The 19,369-nt window shown below is 36.1% G+C and overlaps 1 protein-coding gene and 1 long non-coding RNA gene across 2 annotated transcripts in view; one reads left to right on the plus strand and one right to left on the minus strand.

The window, feature by feature from the left end:
- The window catches only part of LOC140326746 (uncharacterized), a 298,797-nt gene that overhangs the window by 264,370 nt on the left and 15,058 nt on the right, over window positions 1–19,369 (plus strand). The window lies entirely within an intron of this gene.
- Window positions 11,026–17,907, minus strand: LOC140327765 (alcohol dehydrogenase 1-like). The gene is made up of 8 exons (XM_072407110.1): window positions 17,502–17,907; window positions 16,991–17,132; window positions 16,308–16,395; window positions 15,140–15,359; window positions 14,258–14,518; window positions 12,490–12,625; window positions 11,809–11,947; window positions 11,026–11,244 (listed from the first exon to the last, which is right to left on the minus strand). The coding sequence occupies exons 2-8, from the start codon at window positions 17,130–17,132 to the stop codon at window positions 11,220–11,222; spliced, it is 1,011 nt and encodes a 336-aa protein (XP_072263211.1). The 5' UTR covers window positions 17,502–17,907; the 3' UTR covers window positions 11,026–11,219.

Genomic DNA, 19,369 nt, shown 5'->3' on the forward strand with positions numbered 1-19,369 from the left:
AAACTGACTAAACAGAAAAATACTCTGCATATAACCTGTATCTGGGGCAAATGTACCTGCCATTCTGGAGGAAACCCTGTGATTTCTTTGGCCAGCTGTTACACACTATAAAAACACACACACATAATATATATTACAGTTATGCTCAAAAGTTCACATACCCTGGCCAAGATGTGTACCATTTGTTAAAGAAAACATGGCCCCTAATGTTTACAGCTGGGGCGATTTTAGACGACAACCCCTTCCAAAAATCAAAAACAAAACAAAGTGTGCCCCCAAATATTGAAACCTGACCCTTTAATAGGGTTGACTAGGAAAAGGGACAGCAAGCTTGTGTGTCCTCCTACTAATCCATAAAATGTCCTCTAGAATTTGTGGAGAAAAATAATGTCACCCCCCTTTCCTGTCATTGCATACAGATAGTAATTGGCTAAATGAATGTACACAATGATAATGGGTATGGATTTATGGATTGGAGAGAGGAAACACACACTCACTGCCCCATTTCTTATCCAAGAAGGTCCCAAGTCTAATAAAGGTCTTGTTTTAATTTTAGGAATTCCCTCATCTGTTTTTTTTTTTATAATGCTTAAGTATTAAATATCCCTAAAAACACCTATAAATGCATTTGCAAGCAGTTCCTATTTAAGTCAATGGAGACAGTAGGGACAGCAATCAGTGCATTGATTGTCTAAAAAATGCAGCAATGCAAAAATGTGGCAATGTTGCCGCCTGTCGAAAAAAGTATTATGAATAGTTCTATTTTTACAAGAGGTTTTGAGCAGTAAAACTGCTGGTCTGAACATAGCCTAGGTCATCAAAGAACAGTACAACCATTAAACAAAACACAACAATAAAGGAAAATGAAATAGTTCCTGTTCAAAACTTTGCATACCCTTAGTTCTTATTTTGTGTACACTGTCCATTTAGCATCAATGATTGCATGCAGTCCTTTGTGATAATTGTGGATAAGGATGTTTATTTTCTTTATCGGCAAAATACTACCGGTCATGCAAATCCTTGGAACGTCTTGCATGAACTTCATATTTGAGATCTCCCCAAAGTGGTTCAATGTATTAAGTTCAAGGGACTGTAATGGCCACTCCAGCAGCTTCATTTTTTTTTTTTTTTTGCTGTAGCCACCAAGGTGTTGACTTTTTGGCTTGTTGGCTTATGTTTATGACCAATCCCAGGCTGGAAGATCAAGTTGTGTCCTATCTGCAGTTCCTGTACAGATGAATGCAAGTTGTCCTCAAATATTTCCTGATAACATCCTGAATTAATCTTTCAAATCAATTTTTACTAATTTCGCTGTTCTGTTGGAGCTTGCATACCCAGAAGACCAGAGATCCATGCCCACTTCACAGTAGAGATGATGTACTTTTCATCAAAGGCCTTGTAGCTTTTTCTCCAAACAAAATGTTTACGGTTGTTACCATAAAGTCCAATTTTGGCTTATCATTCCAACTAATTTTTGTTCCAGAACCCACCTCTGTAAGACAACTGAAAGTACCCTTTACCCTTCGCAGGTAACCTGTCAGAGACACAACATGCCCAACACCCTGAGCCTAGGATCTATAAGGGGGACACGGCCCGGGGCACTGGCCGGTGCGCCCTTCCAGCAGGGTCATTCTTCTGACCCTGCTCGGGGGTGCACTGGCCAGAGCCGCAGACCACCAAAATTTTCTCGCAAACCACCAGTTGGCGACCGCTGTCCTATATCCTCCATCATACATCATAACATGAATATATAAAACAACACTATTATATTGCGAACTTCTAATCGTACACCCATTAGGTAACTACATAATATATATAAGTACATAGAATATGTATTAACTTACAAACAATACTTTTCTGGCAGGTTACAAGCAGGATGGATTTAGGTACTCTGAGGCCCTGTAAAATGCTGACCTACACTACATAATCGACTACATACATTTTTTAGGGGGTGGGGTTTCTTTACATTAAAAAAATATATACATTAGTTTAAACACATCCTTTAGCCAAGGTATAAATGTTACTAATATTTTACATTGTAATATTTTGCCCTACAACAGTGACCCAGACCATTCTAATACAATTTTACAAAATATTCTGATTGGTTGAAGACTGTTATGTGCAAGCAATGGGATACAATGAAATATTTTCCAATGTAAATTTACCCATTGGTTGCTATAATAACATTTTTCCCCTATACCTAATACTTGACTGCTTCCCTTAGCAGTTTTGGACACAATACTATATTCAGGGGCTTTGTAATTAACACAAATTTGGTCAGCCAGCGATTGCCTACATTTAAAAATGTGGATATTCCTGCTAACATTATTTTGTACAAAACAACATGCTTTTTTAAAAAAAATATTTTTCTTCTAAGACATGGTCCCATTGTTCCCTCAGACATCCCCAGCAATTTTGGTGACAATTTACCTTAAAAGCAAGGAACTTTTGATTCCCTTTAACTACATTGTATAAAGTAAAATTTAATCTCCAAAAATAAAACTTATTTGAATTTTGTTTTTTATTCATTTATTGGGTTCATTATAGTGATGCCAAAGGAATCTTTATGTACGTAATAAAACCTTACATTTTTAGTTTTATTATGCTAGCTTTTAGGTTTAGTCAAACCTTTGCCACCTTGTCTAACTGCAGTGTTTATATTGAATGTGAACATAAGGTCTCCTTCAACCTGTATGGCAGCTCCAAATTCAGGGAAGTTGATTTTTCAACTTCTGGGCAATACCTAGGGTTAGTTGTTGGAGAGTCTGCTTATATATTACTTAGTCGAAAATTTTTTAGGCTTGATTTATTGAAGCTCTCCACTTTCATGGAGTGTGTGCTAATAGTTAGCAAATGTTTTCAATCCTGGACCAGATTTATTCTAGGTTTGCCGGATCACCCAGGATCACTGATGAAAGAGTATCTTCTCCAGCCTTGAAGCACTCTAATAAATCAGCCACAATGTATGTACCATAAAGACCTTTTTAAGCTCAACAGTTATACAATCTCTCCAGTCTGATATAAATGACTCAAAGGTTAGCACACTTGCTTTACAACACTAGGTCCCAGGTTCAAATCTCGGGACACTATCTGAATGGTTGCAGGTTTTCCTCATGTTTGCATTGGTTTTCTCTGGGTACTTTGGTTTCCTCCCAGGTTAGGTTAATTGGCTTCCCCCAAACTGACCTTAGGCTGGGGTAATGACTATTGTAAGGGACAGCTAGTGACATGACTATGTCTTTACAAAGGGCTCCCTAATATGTCGGTGCTATATAAATACTCCCAAAAAATAAATAAAAAAGGAAGCTTCAACTGAGTTTTAACTTGTCCAGCTCTGACACCAACTGGTAGATCTCCACAACTACTTCTTCCATTTCTACATTCATAATCCAAAGAAGACTTTTGCAAGAGTAAAACATATAGCCACTGTTTAAAATATAAAATGTCCCACTCAACAATCTTACAAAATAGGTGTAGATTAGGGCGTTTTATAAACATTTGTAAACGCCCCTATAGAGTGTTTATCAGTGTTTGAAGGTGTGTATAGGCATTTAGAAGTGTTTAAAGAAATTAAAAAACCCTAAACACAGCAAAGAAAATGTTCTTTAATGCTTAAAACCTAAAGACTGAATTGGAATGAATGAGAATTTAAACCTAGGTGTTTAAATGCTGGGGATACAGTGGGTAGTACTAGGGTGGTGGAGGCTAACACTTAACAACTGAACAAAAAAAAATATAATACAATATACTTAGGGAAATAACTCCTTTGGCACTTAGTTTTTTTTATTATTGTATTGTTGGAGCACATCTTTAGTCATTTTTTTATTACATTTTTTGATGTGACAGTTATTTAAGACAGGTAAGGCTTTGTAGGAATTCTGTTACATTTAACTGTTTGTATTTAGCAGATTGTATATGTTGCAGATCAGTAATTCCGGGGAAAATTCCTTTCATACATTATTTAATATCATTGTGAAATTGTGTGCTGTTTTGAAATGTGGTTTTTATGATTGCCCAGCGGTGCACCAATAACTGCTGTAAAGAAATATATGTTTAATGCACTTGGTATGTTTTGCCTTTTTGCTGCATTTATTAAAAGAAATTTCTAAGTGTGTATTGTCTGACCTCAAACAAGTAACTATATTTTGACATTTCTACTATTATGATTTGCTGAATGCATTTGTCTGCAACTCAAAAGTTTTTTATTCATACGTATTCAAATTTTCAGAAGAAAGATGACAAGCCAGCCCTATAATTATCTCATATTGTACTTTAAGAATGACTAATAGCTTGTCATACCCTTAAATAGTAAATCCAATGCAATTGCTTTGTGCTTAATATAGGAGAAAAGGTTTTTTAACCAATAGGAAGCTATCATATAAGGTAAGTATTATGTTGTGCCTAGCCTAAAATTTTGAAACATTTCATAAAGGTAAAGGAAGAAAAGACAGTCCTTTTATGGCACAAATGTTGAGAAAAATTATTTGTAATATTTATTAGGTGCTGGTTGGTATGGTCTATTCTATACAAAAATCTGCTGTGCTAGAACCTTTTGCTAACACTGTCCTACTATTATAAAAAGAGTGATTCCGTGAACAGTATATTCATGTGTACAAAACGACAGACATGCATGCATAGTTATTCTCGTTTCCTGATACTTTTCGCCCAAGTAGGGCTTCTTCAGGGGTTTTAGGAATTCAAAACTAATACAAAATACAATATTATTAATATAGTTCATCGTATCTTACTTTCATATGAAATCCTTATATACACTTTACTAATATGGATATATAGTTTTATATATATATATATATATATATATACATACATACAAGGCCTGTCTTTTCTTTCCTTTACCCTTATGTGCTGAATATGTTATATATGTTAGATTTTCTTTAATAGCCTTTATGCATTGAGCAATATTTACTTACACTTACAAACAGGGAATCTGACATTCGCCCCAAACAAAAAATTTCCTTGTGGGAATCATTTACTGCCACTGAAACACCTTTAAGATTCCGTCATTGGACCTGTAAGATTCCCACTAGGGAATGTTTGAAGAAATGTCAGATTCCCTATTGTATAAACAGAGCCCAATGTGTATATTGCATGTGTTTGAATAAATGAAACACATAAATCCAACGTAATACTTTTAACAAACATTATATGGTGTAGTTAACCGTAAATATTCTGACAATATTAGATTTGGGGATTTATGTTATGGTACTGTGCTATCAAATTGTATCTGTTATCCAATAATAAATAATAATAATAATACAAAAAATAGAGGTGCAATAGAATTATTCCTATAGTTTTGATTATGATTTTAAACATAGTTAAAAGTTGGCATGGTTTACTAGTTCTGCTCAACTCAAATCTTACAATTCTGGTAAAACTGAAGACCAGTTAAAAAAATCTGCTACACCTTAATGTTTCTAAGAGAAAAGAAGAGAATTAATGAGAAATACAAATAAATCATTTCCTCTAAGAAAACCAAACCTTTAACAGAGGTTACTAAACAAGATGGAAATTTTCCTGTGCTATTGGTCCAGTGACAACTATAAAATTCCAGTGGCGACTGCCATCAATGTGGAGTTCTCTTCCAAGGAGGTATAGAAGAACAATGGAGTGTGAGACTAATATGTGTTTGAGCCTAAATGTAGTTTATAAAGATGGGATCTAGAGCACACACCCAATATGAAATATTGCTTTATATTTAGGATTTTGGTCTGAAGATTTATTAGGATTTCTACATGTCATTATTAGGATTGAAAAGGAATTGTTATGAGAGGCATGTAGTAAAACTGAACGGCAAAATTCTTACCTTTTCTGCAGTATTCATTGTTAAGATATCCCATCTTGTCAATAGCAAAATTTGTCTTTGACCAATAACTTGAGCTGCTTGATCAGGTCACACCCACTCAATAAAAAATCTAAAAATACTGCCTTTACCTATGACTGATCTTTTACTATACAATATTGTAATGCAAAGATTTCCACATTTGCAAGGCTTTGATTTCTCAGATAAAGGTAAACACAGTAATCAACATTCAACATTTTCCAAGCAGATATTTGCTTTGTAAGTATGACCTTGTTTGGTTATGGTTGTATCAATTAACCAGATGTTTGGGAGACACACACATATATATATATATATATATATATATTAGAGGTAACATTCTTGTAACCCACTGTTGACACATACAAATAATTACATAGAATATTGTAACTTCTTAGGCAAATAAACAAGAACAATGATGCAGAGCGCATATTTTGGGTGCAGCCATACTGACAGAGTGCCCCTTAAGCCTACAAAGCACAAATGTCACAGCCCCTGCAATCTTGCAACTATAAACTATCCAATAATTACTGTGCCACAACAGAATAAAAACAGACACAAATAAAACCTAACCATGTTTACATACCATGTTTACATGTTTAAGTACAACCATCTGGTGTTGTACTTAAACCCCAGCATTCTGGCAACACATCAATAGGTATACATAATATAACAGGTGTTGCTTTCCCCCATTACCGTGTGTCTGTTGAACCCTAAGAAGAACCCTATGACAAACTTGGGTCATTCTCAGCCTCCTTACTTACATGCTTATTTCTTTAAAAACACTTTTTCAGAGAGGTAAATTTCCGTCCAAATGTTAAGAAACGCTAATGGGCCAGTGATTCGATTTTGTGCTCCACAGTATCCCACACAGTCTATTTTGTCCAGCAATGCCACTTGCAGCTGCAAAGAGTATAGAGAAATAGCAGCAGACTTTGCTTCCCTTTAGTTGTGAAGCCTGATGTATTTATGGCACCCCCAGCATCCATTGTTAGGCTGTGCACAGCTGAAGGAGATTCTAGAGGCTGATCAGCTCCTGACTCAGCCCTGCACTGCTTTTGGCTGCTGGGACTTTATAGCCTCTCTGCTCCCAGTCAGCAGTGCCTGTTGTAGTGTTAAGCTAGGCTGACTTGCTGCTGGTGTGGGTCATGTGATTTACTGTTCTTAACCTCCTTGCCGTTAAGCCCGACCTTCGTTCGGGCAAAAAAAAATTGCAAGGATGGTTAACCCCGAGATTTTTCCCATCCTCACTTACCTGGTCCCCCTGTGCTCATCCAGCGTTGTTTTCAAATTCCAGCGTCGTCCTCCGGCCATCGTCGTCCGTCGATCTCCCTCTCCAGCGTCGGGTGCCAGCGGGACCGGTAAGATGCCGGCTGGCATCTTGTGTTCCGCCGGCCGGCATCTTGTGTTCTGCCGCCCGTCCGGCGGAACTCAAGATGCGGGCCGGCGGGACACAAGATGCCGGCCGGCTTCTTACCTGGTCCCGCTGATCGACCCACGTCCTTCTCGTTCCAGCGCCGGGTGCCTTCTGAAACGAGAAGCCGTCTGGCGGAGAAAAAAAAAACGGACGGCTTCTCTCTGCGTGCGTGATGACGTCGGCGCGTGTGCGGGAAATTCAAATTGAAACTCATTCATTCATTTTGTATTGGTTTCAATACAAACTCCTGTATCCAATCCAATACAAAATAATTCAAATAAATACAAAGTGTGTAATTGGTAAATTCAAACTGTCATTTTGTATTGGATTGAATACAAACTCCCGTATCCAATCCAATACAAAAAATAAAAAAAATTAAAAAAAAGTAAATAACTTGGAAATTCAAATTTATATTTTGTATTTGATTGGATACAAACTTGCGTATCCAATCCAATACAAAATAATATAAAATTAATACAAAGTACATAACTGGTAAATTCAAACGCTCATTTTATATTGGATTGAATACAAACTCCTGTATCCAATCCAATACAAAAAAATAAAAAAATAAATAAAATAAAAGTAAATAACTTGGAAATTCAAATTCTTATTTTGTATTGGATTGGATACAAACTCCCGTATCCAATCAAATACAAAATAATTCAAAACAAACTCCAATAAATATAGAATCAAAGTTTTAAAAATTGCCACTTATTCCCTGGAAGGCTAGTGTGTAACACTGTGTCTTATCTTACCTTTGCTGATCTTCGCCTAATTTTGACCATTTGCTGCCTGCTTTGACCTCTGCCTGGACTCCGACATCTCTGCCTGCCACCTGCCCTGACCTCTGCCTGGACCTGGACATCACCGCCTGCCTGACCCCTGCCATGGCTTCAAGCTTTGTTTATGTAGTCATGTTTAAGCTGATTTTTGTGTTTTTCCTTTAATTTTATTAAAGTAATTTTTTTTTTTAAATGATTGTGTGTTTCAAACATTTTTTATTCATAATATCTACTAGAACCCCTGTTCGGACATATTTCTGTAAGTTATAGGTCTACAATTTAAAAAAAAATTTCATGAAAAACAATGGATCACTTTTGATACAGAAATCTAGACCTCAGTGTAACGCTCAGGAGGTTAAACCTATCGTTTGTATGCTGCCTGGACCGACCTTTGCCTGTGACCCAAACTTTGCTTGTGTTTGCCCTTGTGTACTTCGTTTGGTGGACGGATATTGGGTGTATGACCTCTGCTCTGTATTCTGGACTTGTCTCTGTTGGAATCCTGATGCTGCTTTATCTGTGGGCTCCTGGCTTGCTGCCGGCCCATTCCCAGACACCATTTCTTGGGCAGTAACTCCTGGGGGCAACCAAATGCTGAAAGACGCAACCAGTCTCCCGAGGCTGAGCAGGGGCTGCTATAGGTGAAGACTGCGGTGTTAGATTGGGGGACTTGTGTCTGGTAAGAACTGGTGCTGAAAGAAAAGCTATTGATGAGGCCTTAAGGCATTCAACTTGTGACTTGTGACCATTAAAAAATGTGGACCTGGAAGATTCCAACAAGGGAATGTTTACGGGAATGTCTGATTCCCTGTTTCATAAAAAGAGACATTTTATTATATATATCCCAATACACAATCATTGATTTTACTTTGAAAGCAGTGTTAAATTTACTCCATGTTAAAAGAGAGAAAGTGGTTTGCGTTTGTAGTGTTTCTTTCCTTTCTTTGTCTTCTTTTGAACTTTTTTTTCTTTTTTCTTCACTATTATTACTCTTCTGTTTTATTAAAATTGTCCTAAGTTCAAATTTTTCCCTTTAAACTTTTGAAAAAGCCAATCAGATTTTGTTTATTAAAAAAAACCTAAGCGCAATCATTTTTAAAAACTAAAAATCTTCATTGGAAATTATTTTTTGTCTAGAATTAATGCATTTAACAGACAGATTGAGCCAACTTAAAAAAAGAGCTTCATTAAACTATTTATGGACTTTACCAGTCACCTCTGCTCTTTTTGTCCACCACTGCTCACCTATACCCAATGCAACTTCACCCCTTCTCCTTTTTAAGCCCCCCTCCACCACCAATGACCCCACACAGTTCTGAAGTTACGTTACAATGTAATGGTTGTCAGGAGCAGGGCAGCCTCAAGCCAAACTCTCTTCTTATCTGTGTCCTCAGGAGGCCTGGGTAAGTGACTCTTAAAGCTCCAGTGCTGCCCTGTTCGTGTGTTCATGTGAGACAGAACCTTTATTTCACCAATTGTTGGTCCAGTTTTATACAGGTTTATCCCTCTTACTCTTCCAATTGTCAATTTCCAATTCTCAGACCAATTGCTAAAAAAAGATAAAAGTAAAAGCAGCATTTGCTGCAATAATAATCAGAAAACTCTTACACAGTACTTCTTTTCTTCCAGTAGGTGTAGTCTTTGCATTTTGAATGATCATTCAACCAGCCAGAGCTGCATTAATGTACTGATGTAGGAAAAAGATAAGGGAAACTGACAACCAGCAAGTAGGTATTTTATTACTTAATTATTTATTACGTTTAATTAAGTATTATTAAAACTTATTTTATTTATTTTTGTGATGATACAGGGATATATATTTTTTCTTCTTGCCTGTAGCTAAGTAGGTATGCTTTCCACAGTATTTTATGGATTAGTATTTTAAGGATTACAGATCATGTATTGAACACGGATACTGCAAAATTAAGAAAATGATGAAAACTTTAATGTATAAAACTCTCTAAGACTGGAGAATATGTATCATAGGAGAACCTGGGTGATCCAGCAAATCTGAAATTGATCAAGTCCAGGATTGAAAACATTTGGCAACTGAGTGTGACTCAGGGTAGAAAAAAGTTGCTGAAAGCGGTAACCCCGAGTCACACTCGGGGTAGGTAAACCTTTTGGAAGTAATAGTAAATACAGCCTTACCTGATCCGCCGGCGCCCCGGGCCGTCCATCGCTGAGATCCCTATCTTCCTCCTTCGGTGTCTTCTGCCCACAATGAGTCACCAGGGGAGTTCCCGGTGACGTCGGTGCGTGTGTACGTTGCCAGTGGGGCGGGGTGGGAAATTCAAAATCCATTTGTATTGCATTCAATACAAAATAACTGTACTGAATGCAATACATTGGATTTGTATGTGTAAAAGCAGTACATTGTATTTCATGAATTTCATAAAAATTTTAAAAAATTTAAAAAAACTTTATATATATATATATATATATATAATGTATTCAATTTATTATTTTGACATGATTTTGTGTTTCAAACTTTATTATTTAATGTACATGTATTATTTAATGTATTTAATGTACAGCGCTGCGTAATATGTTGGCGCTATATAAATCCTGTTTAATAATAATAATAATAATAATTATACTGTAAAATAAATTTTCATGAAAAACAATGTACCACTTTTAGACATATAAAACTGGAAAGAAATGAACCGCTAGGGAGGTTAAAGTAAGCCCAATGAGCCTTATTTATTAAAGCTCTGCAAGGCTGGAGAGGATACACTTTCATCAGTGAAGCTGAATAATCCAGCAAACATGGAATGAATTGCTTCAAATTCATTTGCTAGCAAATGTTTTGAATCCTGGACCAGATCTATTCCAGGTTTACTGGATCATCCAGGTTCACTGAGTGTATCCTCTCCAGTCTTGGAGAGCTTTAATAAATCAGGCCCAATGTCTCAAGGTTGTCTTAAAAGGTTTGACAGAACAAAAAAAAAAAAGAACTTTCTCCAAAGACATGTTAATGTAGACTTGCTTTTTATTGGATTCATATGACAACAAGGTATATTTTCCCTTCCTTCCCAAAGTTTACAGATGAATTACATTTAATAAATCAAATATATCAGAATAAATGTAAGCAAATATAGTCTCTTCCATATTCATGAAGCAAATGTAATACCTTCACATAGCACTCCAGTCATAGTCCACTCCAAGGAAAGTCTTCAGTTTAGTATAGCAAGATTGTGCGAATGCTTAAAAAACATAAAAAAAAGTTAGAACAGTGAATATATATCACAATATAATTTTTTTTTATTATTTGTCAAGGTTTCCACATATGTCAATTGGATTCAAGTGTTTACTAATAAAAATAATTTAGGGGAATATGTCAAATCATTTGGTAACTGATGTCACTGGCCACATGAATGAAGGCAAGTGATTTAACTTACATAAGCAAATTCAGTTTCAAGATGCATCCACTGTTAAGATCATTGTAATCCATTGTGATCTAACTTATGCCCTATCATTTTTTAATCACAAAATTATTATTTTTTTCAAGCTGTATTATGTGCTGTACAAAATAAAAAAACTGCACATAATATGGCCTGAAAAAGTTAATTCCTATGTGATTAAACCTATACAGTGAGTTCTGGCTACATGTTTGAATGTGATGTGAACCCTATGAAATCACTAGGCAGGTAATATCACGTCTGGTTGGGAAACTATAAGGAGGTGAGAAGAAATTCTTGGAGTAGGATCCTTGCACCCTTAACAGACAGCACATTTAAAAACCTTTTTTTTTTATTACCTATACTAACCTTTTTCCAGATCTTAGAAGTTCAAATCCTTCATTTACTTTAGAAAAAGGCAAAGTATGAGTTACTAAACCATCCAGGTCAAATTTGCCTGCCACAAAATCAGAAACCAACTGTGGCACCGAGTCCATACCTTTAAACCCTAAAAAAGTCAGAGTCTTGTTAGTTTTTTTTCAGATGCAGATATACACTGGTAGACAGGTTCATACTAAATAAACAGATGAATACATATACACTGATAGGGGAATATCTTTAGTATTTCAAAGAATAGTTAGCAAACTATAAAAGATTTGCTCAGGTGCACTGGGGTACAGGTTAGACGGATTTTCTCTCAAAATAGGTGTACAGTAAAGAAGTGGTCAAGGGACAAGTTATAAGGTGAGTTCGGTCACCATCCCAATATGTGCTTCACCTCTTTGAAACACTCTTCTCCAGTAATTTTGTATCTTTAGCTGTAGGGAGCTGTCCTATGAAACACAGTAATAGCTTTAACCTGGTGGTTGGCATCCTTCCATGTGGTGGAATTCTTTTTGCACCCCTCTATTTGGAGTGCCAGGGCACCTTTCAGTGGGTTGCACCCCACACAATGAGAACGTTTACTGTAATCTAATACTCAGGAATATGTTTAAATTCTAATTCTGACATTTAACACCGTGCAAAAACATATCATATAGCATATTGTACCTCCATATAAACTGCCTTTCCATGTGCGTCCCGTAAGAAGCAGAAGAGGATCAAACAAGATCTTTTCATCCTGGGGAGCTACTCCTATTATCACACTGGTCCCATATCCTGGGTGAGTACTCTCTAGTGCTGCTTTCTAGTTTAGAAGGAAATGGGAGATCAGAATGAAAATGTGCATACAGCAAAATAATGCATTTGAATATTTTCATTACTATGAGTTATTTGCTAAAGTGGAACTGAGCTTAACTAATAAAATATTAAAACTGAAACAATCACTGGTTGTGGTTCTGTCCTGGGATCACCTTGTTTTGGTCTCAGATCCTCAGGTTTATACACTCTGTAACAGGACATACTATACCATCCAATTCTATTCTGCTAGTGTTTGGTTCCTGGGATGGCATAGAGGTGGAAAATATACCTCGCTCTGTGCGCACTTGGACAAATGTATGTCTTTTAGCAGCCAGGCGCACAATCATGCAAAATTGGATACAAACACAACCTCCTGGTTTGGAACAAGTTATCTCCTACTTGAAAACCCTATTTTACACAGAAATGCTGGACGCTAAATTGCAGGGCGATGACTCTATTACCCGTTTTTGGACACATTGGTACAAGTTTTTGGTTTACGCCTTTACTGACTCGGACTGTACCTCAATACTTTAATTGTTTAAATACTCTACATGGTATATCACCAATATATCGGGATGACCGTGTGATCGTTAAGTGTTCCTGTGATGTTATTAATAATACTGGAATTGTGAGTGTTCCCATTTTGCTCCCCCTGTTTATTTTATCCCCCATATTCTTTTTCTTTTTTTTTCTTTTCTTTTTGGTTAAAGTTATAAAGTTGTATTTGTATGTGTATAAAATTTATAAAAACAGTTTACAAAAAAAAAAAAACTGACACAATTGTGAGTAGGCAGGTTGTTTGTTGCAGAAAAGACAGACAATATCCTATCTGCAAAGGAATAATCTTACCTGCTTCATGACAATTTGTTTTTTAATATTCATTTTATTTGAGGATCATGGCAATTTTTAATTATACTTACATGGTTGTTACACCATCTTGATTGACCAGGCTGGCAAAAAAAATCCTTACATTGCACATAATTTTTAAATTCACTGGACAGAATGGTGGTTTAAGAGTTTTTCCTGTGAAATTGTATCTTTTGAGGTGTAGAATAAAAGCAGAAGTGTCCTAATTCCTTGGTAGGAAGGACTTCCTAAAAAGTAGGTCTCAATAACCTAATTGTTGATATAACTCTTACCTTTTTCAAAATAGATAACGTTGATTAAAATTTACAACCTAACTTAACCTTCCCTGATCCTGCCTCCTTCACTGTTTAGATGTTCTCTGAGAGGTATTAGTTGTATAGGCTGAAAAAAAAACACAATTCCATGAAGGTTATCTAATAGAATATGATAGGTCACCTAAAGGGCAGGTTCCTTTTCACCATTGGAGGTCAATCCTCTATGATGCAAAGAGCACTGCTGACTGCTGACGTTATGATGTCAGTCCCTGGAACATTTTACTGTGAGTACTGGGCACAATGACAACACTTCCTCAGGGAGTCCTATACCATGACTCCTGTACTCAGATAAAGTGAGTTGTTGGAGTTACCATCCAACTACAAAATGCTAAGTATACTACTTACTGTGAAACACCAGTTATTCTATTACTAGTATTTTCACTAAAATTGTTTTATTCTTATTCTTGACTTTCTAGTCATTAGAGATGAAAGATGAAATCACGTTTAAATCTACATACCATAATCTCTGTTTTGCCAATACATTCAAAGGAATAATGCACTCCATGTCCTGTCATTTCTGTGATCACCTCCTGGATCGGCTTGCTATAATCATTGGGATTGATGCAGTCAGTGGCTCCAAACTGTTTTGCCTTTTCAAACTTGCTGCTGTTTATATCTATAGCAAAAATTCTTGATGCTTTAGAAACTTTACATCCAATTATGACCGACAGCCCAATGGCACCCAATCCAAAAACAGCACAAGAAGTGCCAGGTTTCACCTGTTTAATCAAAAAAAAAAGTTGCTTTTAGATTTGTTTAAACTTATTCATGTCAATTTAATTTGATATACCAATAAGGTGTTTGTTTCAAATCTCCCCCTGACATATTTCTAACTGTTAACAACAATGTTATTCAGGCATGTTGTCTTGGCGTCACCTTCAATTCTGCCCTCTCATTTCCCATATTCAGAACATTTCCAGGTCACTTTCACCTGTGCCAAATCTCCAAAATCTGCCCCTACCTGTCCCCAGAGACCACCAAACTCCTTGTACATGCTCTTATCATCTCGCGTCTGGACTACTGTAACCTCCTCCTCTCTGGTATTCCCCTAACCCGACTCTCTCAATCCATTATGATTGCTGCAGCCAGACTCATCCATCCTTCCCACCGCTCCTCTTCTGCTGCATCCCTTTGCAGATCTCTTCACTGACTTCCATTTCACCTTAGAATCAAATTCAAGCTCCTCTACTTTACCTTCAAATCCCTCCACAGCTCTTGTCCCACTTACCTTTCTGACCTGGTAGAAAAATACACCCCTAGCCACTCTATTTGCTTCTCCAATGACCTACTAATGACTTCCTCACTGTTAAATGAACAGATCTAAACATTGCTACATTTACCTTGGCAGTATTGACAACAGCTCCATACCCGGTGGTGAAACTACATCCGAAAAGACAAGCTCTCTCCATGGGTGCTCTGTCATCAATCTTCATAACAGCCCCTTCAGGCATTACAATATATTCTGAAAAGGTGCTGGTCCATAGAAAATGATCCACAACTTTTCCCTTACATGAATACCTTGATGTCTTGTCAAGGAGTACAGACTGTGGTTCAGAAAAACTGTATTGAAAGTTTAAACAGAGAGTCATTAACTATACTTTCATTTTGTCATTTACAACTGGTTGAAGTTGCATTTTTTTTTTTTTGTCTGTTTTGGAGATTTTTGTTCTCAGGAACAGTTATGGACGGGAAAATATTCCAGGGACACCACTAAAATGTTGCAGCATACCAGTCCTATACGTAGTTTTCTGTTTTCACCTGCTAATCCTGTGAATAATACACTTCCTGTTCCACAGTGACTAGTTTATGTACCCACTTTATCCATGATGGGAGACATTATTGTCCCAGAGGCTGCACTTCAAAAATGCATACCTTTGCTAATTAGGGAGAGCAAAATTGAAAAATGGCTGGGTGCATCAGGAAGAGGTATGTGAGAAATGGTGCATTTTGGGGGATTGAGATTCACTATAAAATGTCAGTTAAGGTATCTTTAGCAGTATGCTGTTGATAAGTAACTTTACTTCCTTCATAAACCAGCATGGGTTTGACAGTAGCAACCAAAATCCACTTGAAGAAGGTCAAATTCAGATTAGAAGGGGGTCAGCTGCAGGTCAAATGTACCTTTCAAGAAGATCTGAATTATCTCAGAAGCTGATATCAAACTAATGACACCAACACAAGCTCAAAGCCATTGACATAAGCCTTTAGGTGACTGGTATAGATACATGTAAAGACAAAACACTGCATGTAGACCTTTCCTGTTTCTTTTTTAACAGATCGCCCTCATTAATGCTTTTTTCAAACTTCATACTATGTACACTCTTCTCCTCCCTACACCTTAAAGTAAAGTAGAAAATGTAAGATCTAGTGACTTGGGGAATTTTTAGCATTTATTTGGAAACATAGAGAATAGCTCCCTCTGAAATTTAAAAAATTCTGTTTAACAAGAAAATTATAATCAACTTTCCAAAATCATTAATATGAGTTTATTGTTTCCTTAGTACTTACTGTGCTTTAAAGCAATAGTTACTGTCCTGACTTAGACAAGAGCTGCATTTTCGACACTGAGGAAGACAAAGTGGAATAACTTTATCTCCTAAAACAAGAAAAGGATTACATTATAGGAGTAATGCAATATTTCAGTTCCCATTTTAAAATGCATTATTTATTTTTTATAGTGCAATTATTTTCTATTAAAAAATATAATAAAAAAGACCTAGACATTTGTAGTGCTAGGTCACAGTTCCAAATCTCAATCAGCAGACTATCTGCAAAGGAGTTTGTATGTTCTTCTCATGTTTGCGTGGGTTTCCTCTGGGTACACCCACATTCCAAAAACATGCAGTCAGGTTGTGGTAATAACATATGACTATGGTAGGGATATTAGACTGTGAGATTAAAGCTCAAGACCAATAACCTTTTAAATAAAACTCAGTTTACATTTTTGTTTTTATTTGTTAGCCTTTAAAAACTTTATTTGATATTCTAATATGAATCTTTTTGTGCAAAATCAACAACTTTAGCACTGCATTGTACATTTATCAATGCAGATCTCTACAATAGAATAGAAAAGATTTAAAATAAAGATAATTAGTTCCAAACATGGGTCAGTTCCTTTAATGATGGGCAGATGAGGGCTTTGCAGAAATGTTTATATTAGTTAAATACATGCTTAATGTAAAAATAAATACCTGGTTTTAGACCAGTTACTCCTTCTCCAACACTTTCAATGATTCCAGCTCCTTCATGACCTACAATAACTGGATAATTCACCCCAACTATTTCTCCGTGGATTGCATGATCATCTGTGCCACATATTCCTGTGCTTACCATCTAAATATATTAGAAACCAAAAATAAAGAACAATTACAGGATTTTTTTTTAACAAAAAAAAATACAGCTTGATTACAAAATGAACAGACAATATATGTACATTTTCTAAATCGACTGTGCATATGTTACAACATTAGCAGTACTTCAGTACAAGTATAATGAGGACTTGAAGATTTGATAAATTTGACTCTTTCCCTGGAAGCTCATTGAAAAACTAATCTATTCAATCATTCATTTATAAAATACAGGGATTTGTTTTACAAGCATGCACTGCTGTGGGCTACAGGACTCCATAGTGCATTTTGGAAATAAAGGGCACCTACACCCCACCATCCACTGTCAATAATGTAATGACCCTGTATTTTTTACCTTAATCCGAACTTCATTTGCTTTTGGTGTTTGCACCTCGATTTCCTCAATCACAAGTGGCTCATGTGGGGCCCAGGCTACAGCAGCTTTGCATTTTATAACCTAAAGGGAAAACGTAAATTGAACGAATAGGACGAATACAGACAATTAAATTGTGGTATTACCAAACATTTTTGGGATTATTTAGCACAGTAAGAGAAAGACTTTAAATAACGAATTTGATCCAAATAGTTTCTAACATCTCTCATAACATATGTCTCTGTACATAGGATAGGAAGTATAGCAATGACCAACCAGCAGGCACAACAAGGCACCAGGACACTAATATAAAACTTGGTTTTACAGTAAGATGGACAAAACCTGTGAACCAGGCATTATAGAGCTTTGTTAAAATAAGAAGTGTGCATTTTTTTAAAATTCATATTAAATCCTATATTCACCGATCCAACTTTATATACTGTAGTATAAGCTCCCCCCCCCCCCTCCCAATCCCCAATTTGCATTTTATTGAATGCCCTACTCATGATGAATGGATAAAAAAATCTGCCCAATGCAGTGCAGCTGCCTCCAAATTATGTTGTAGGTTGTAATTAACCGCTATGTCATGTTCTGTGTATCCTTGCGAACTCCTAGTAAAAATCTTTCACCTTGTGAAAATCTTTCAACATAGCATTATCTCTTAAGAACCATTATTCGTGACATGTATACTATTTATATTGAAACCTCCTCCTGATTGAGTTAAGATTATTAAGATGTTATGAACTTGAGTCTTCTAAGCTGATATATGCGAAGAGATAATATGATTTATGAATTTTTGGTTATGAATTTATGATATTATGATGATTTATATATAAAAAATGTTTGTTTAATCTACCAGTTCATCTGTCTTATATTCCCCAGAGGAAGCCGGTAAGGCAAAACACGTCGGGTAAGAGAGTTAAGGATTTCGTCTTTTCCAAGTAACTGATCCTTTCTGCCAAATGAATAGGATCATTTTTACTTTAATATAAGTGCTTGCTTAGTTCCTATGGAATAACCTCCCCCCGATATTGTATGATATGAAACAAGAGGGGGGTCAACAATCTGAATTTTTCTGTATGTAAAATTTACTCTGGTTATTTGTTTACACAATTTCTTAAATATATCTAGCCACAAAAAAACTCCACTTGTGCGACTTTTCTTTATCTAGTTCTTCAAAGGGGATGGCTAAGGAGAAAGAATCTCTTTACATGAGCGAGGAAACCTAACAATACAAACATTCCCTTGTACCCAAAATGTTTGAAATAATAATTAACTGATCGCACATTAGATACACAAAATTGGTCTAGTAGGATGCTTCCATTCATGTGTACACTGATCTCAGTTTTTGAGTGCAATTTGGTTAGATTAGGCTCTTCTGCTCTGTTTACTTGTTGGGAGTGTATTAAATGAATGTACAGTATATGTATGTATATCTATCATACTAAATATAACTATATTTCCCAGAGTATTTTAAATATTTAAAGAATTTAAAGCAAATATTCAGAGAAGTGTGGAACAAGCTGAAAAGTAAAACTCTTACCTTTCCTGCAGTACTCATTGTTAAAACTTTGTGTTCTCGTTAGCAATAAAAAATGTTCAACTATCTTTTCTTGTGTGCTTTCCCAGAACACACCCACTCATTACAACACTCAAAAATGTCTTTGCATCTGGCTATACATTTTACTCCAATACCATAATGCTTTGATTTTACAGACCTATACACATTACCCTGTTTCCCCGATGATAAGACACTGTCTTATTTTTTTTTGAAGGCCAAAATATGCTCTAGGGCTTATTTTCAGGGGGATGCCTTATTTACCCATGAAGAAGACTACAGTACACAGTTA

This window comes from Pyxicephalus adspersus, chromosome 3, assembly GCF_032062135.1.
Source record: "Pyxicephalus adspersus chromosome 3, UCB_Pads_2.0, whole genome shotgun sequence".
In the NCBI taxonomy this organism is placed as follows: domain Eukaryota; kingdom Metazoa; phylum Chordata; class Amphibia; order Anura; family Pyxicephalidae; genus Pyxicephalus; species Pyxicephalus adspersus.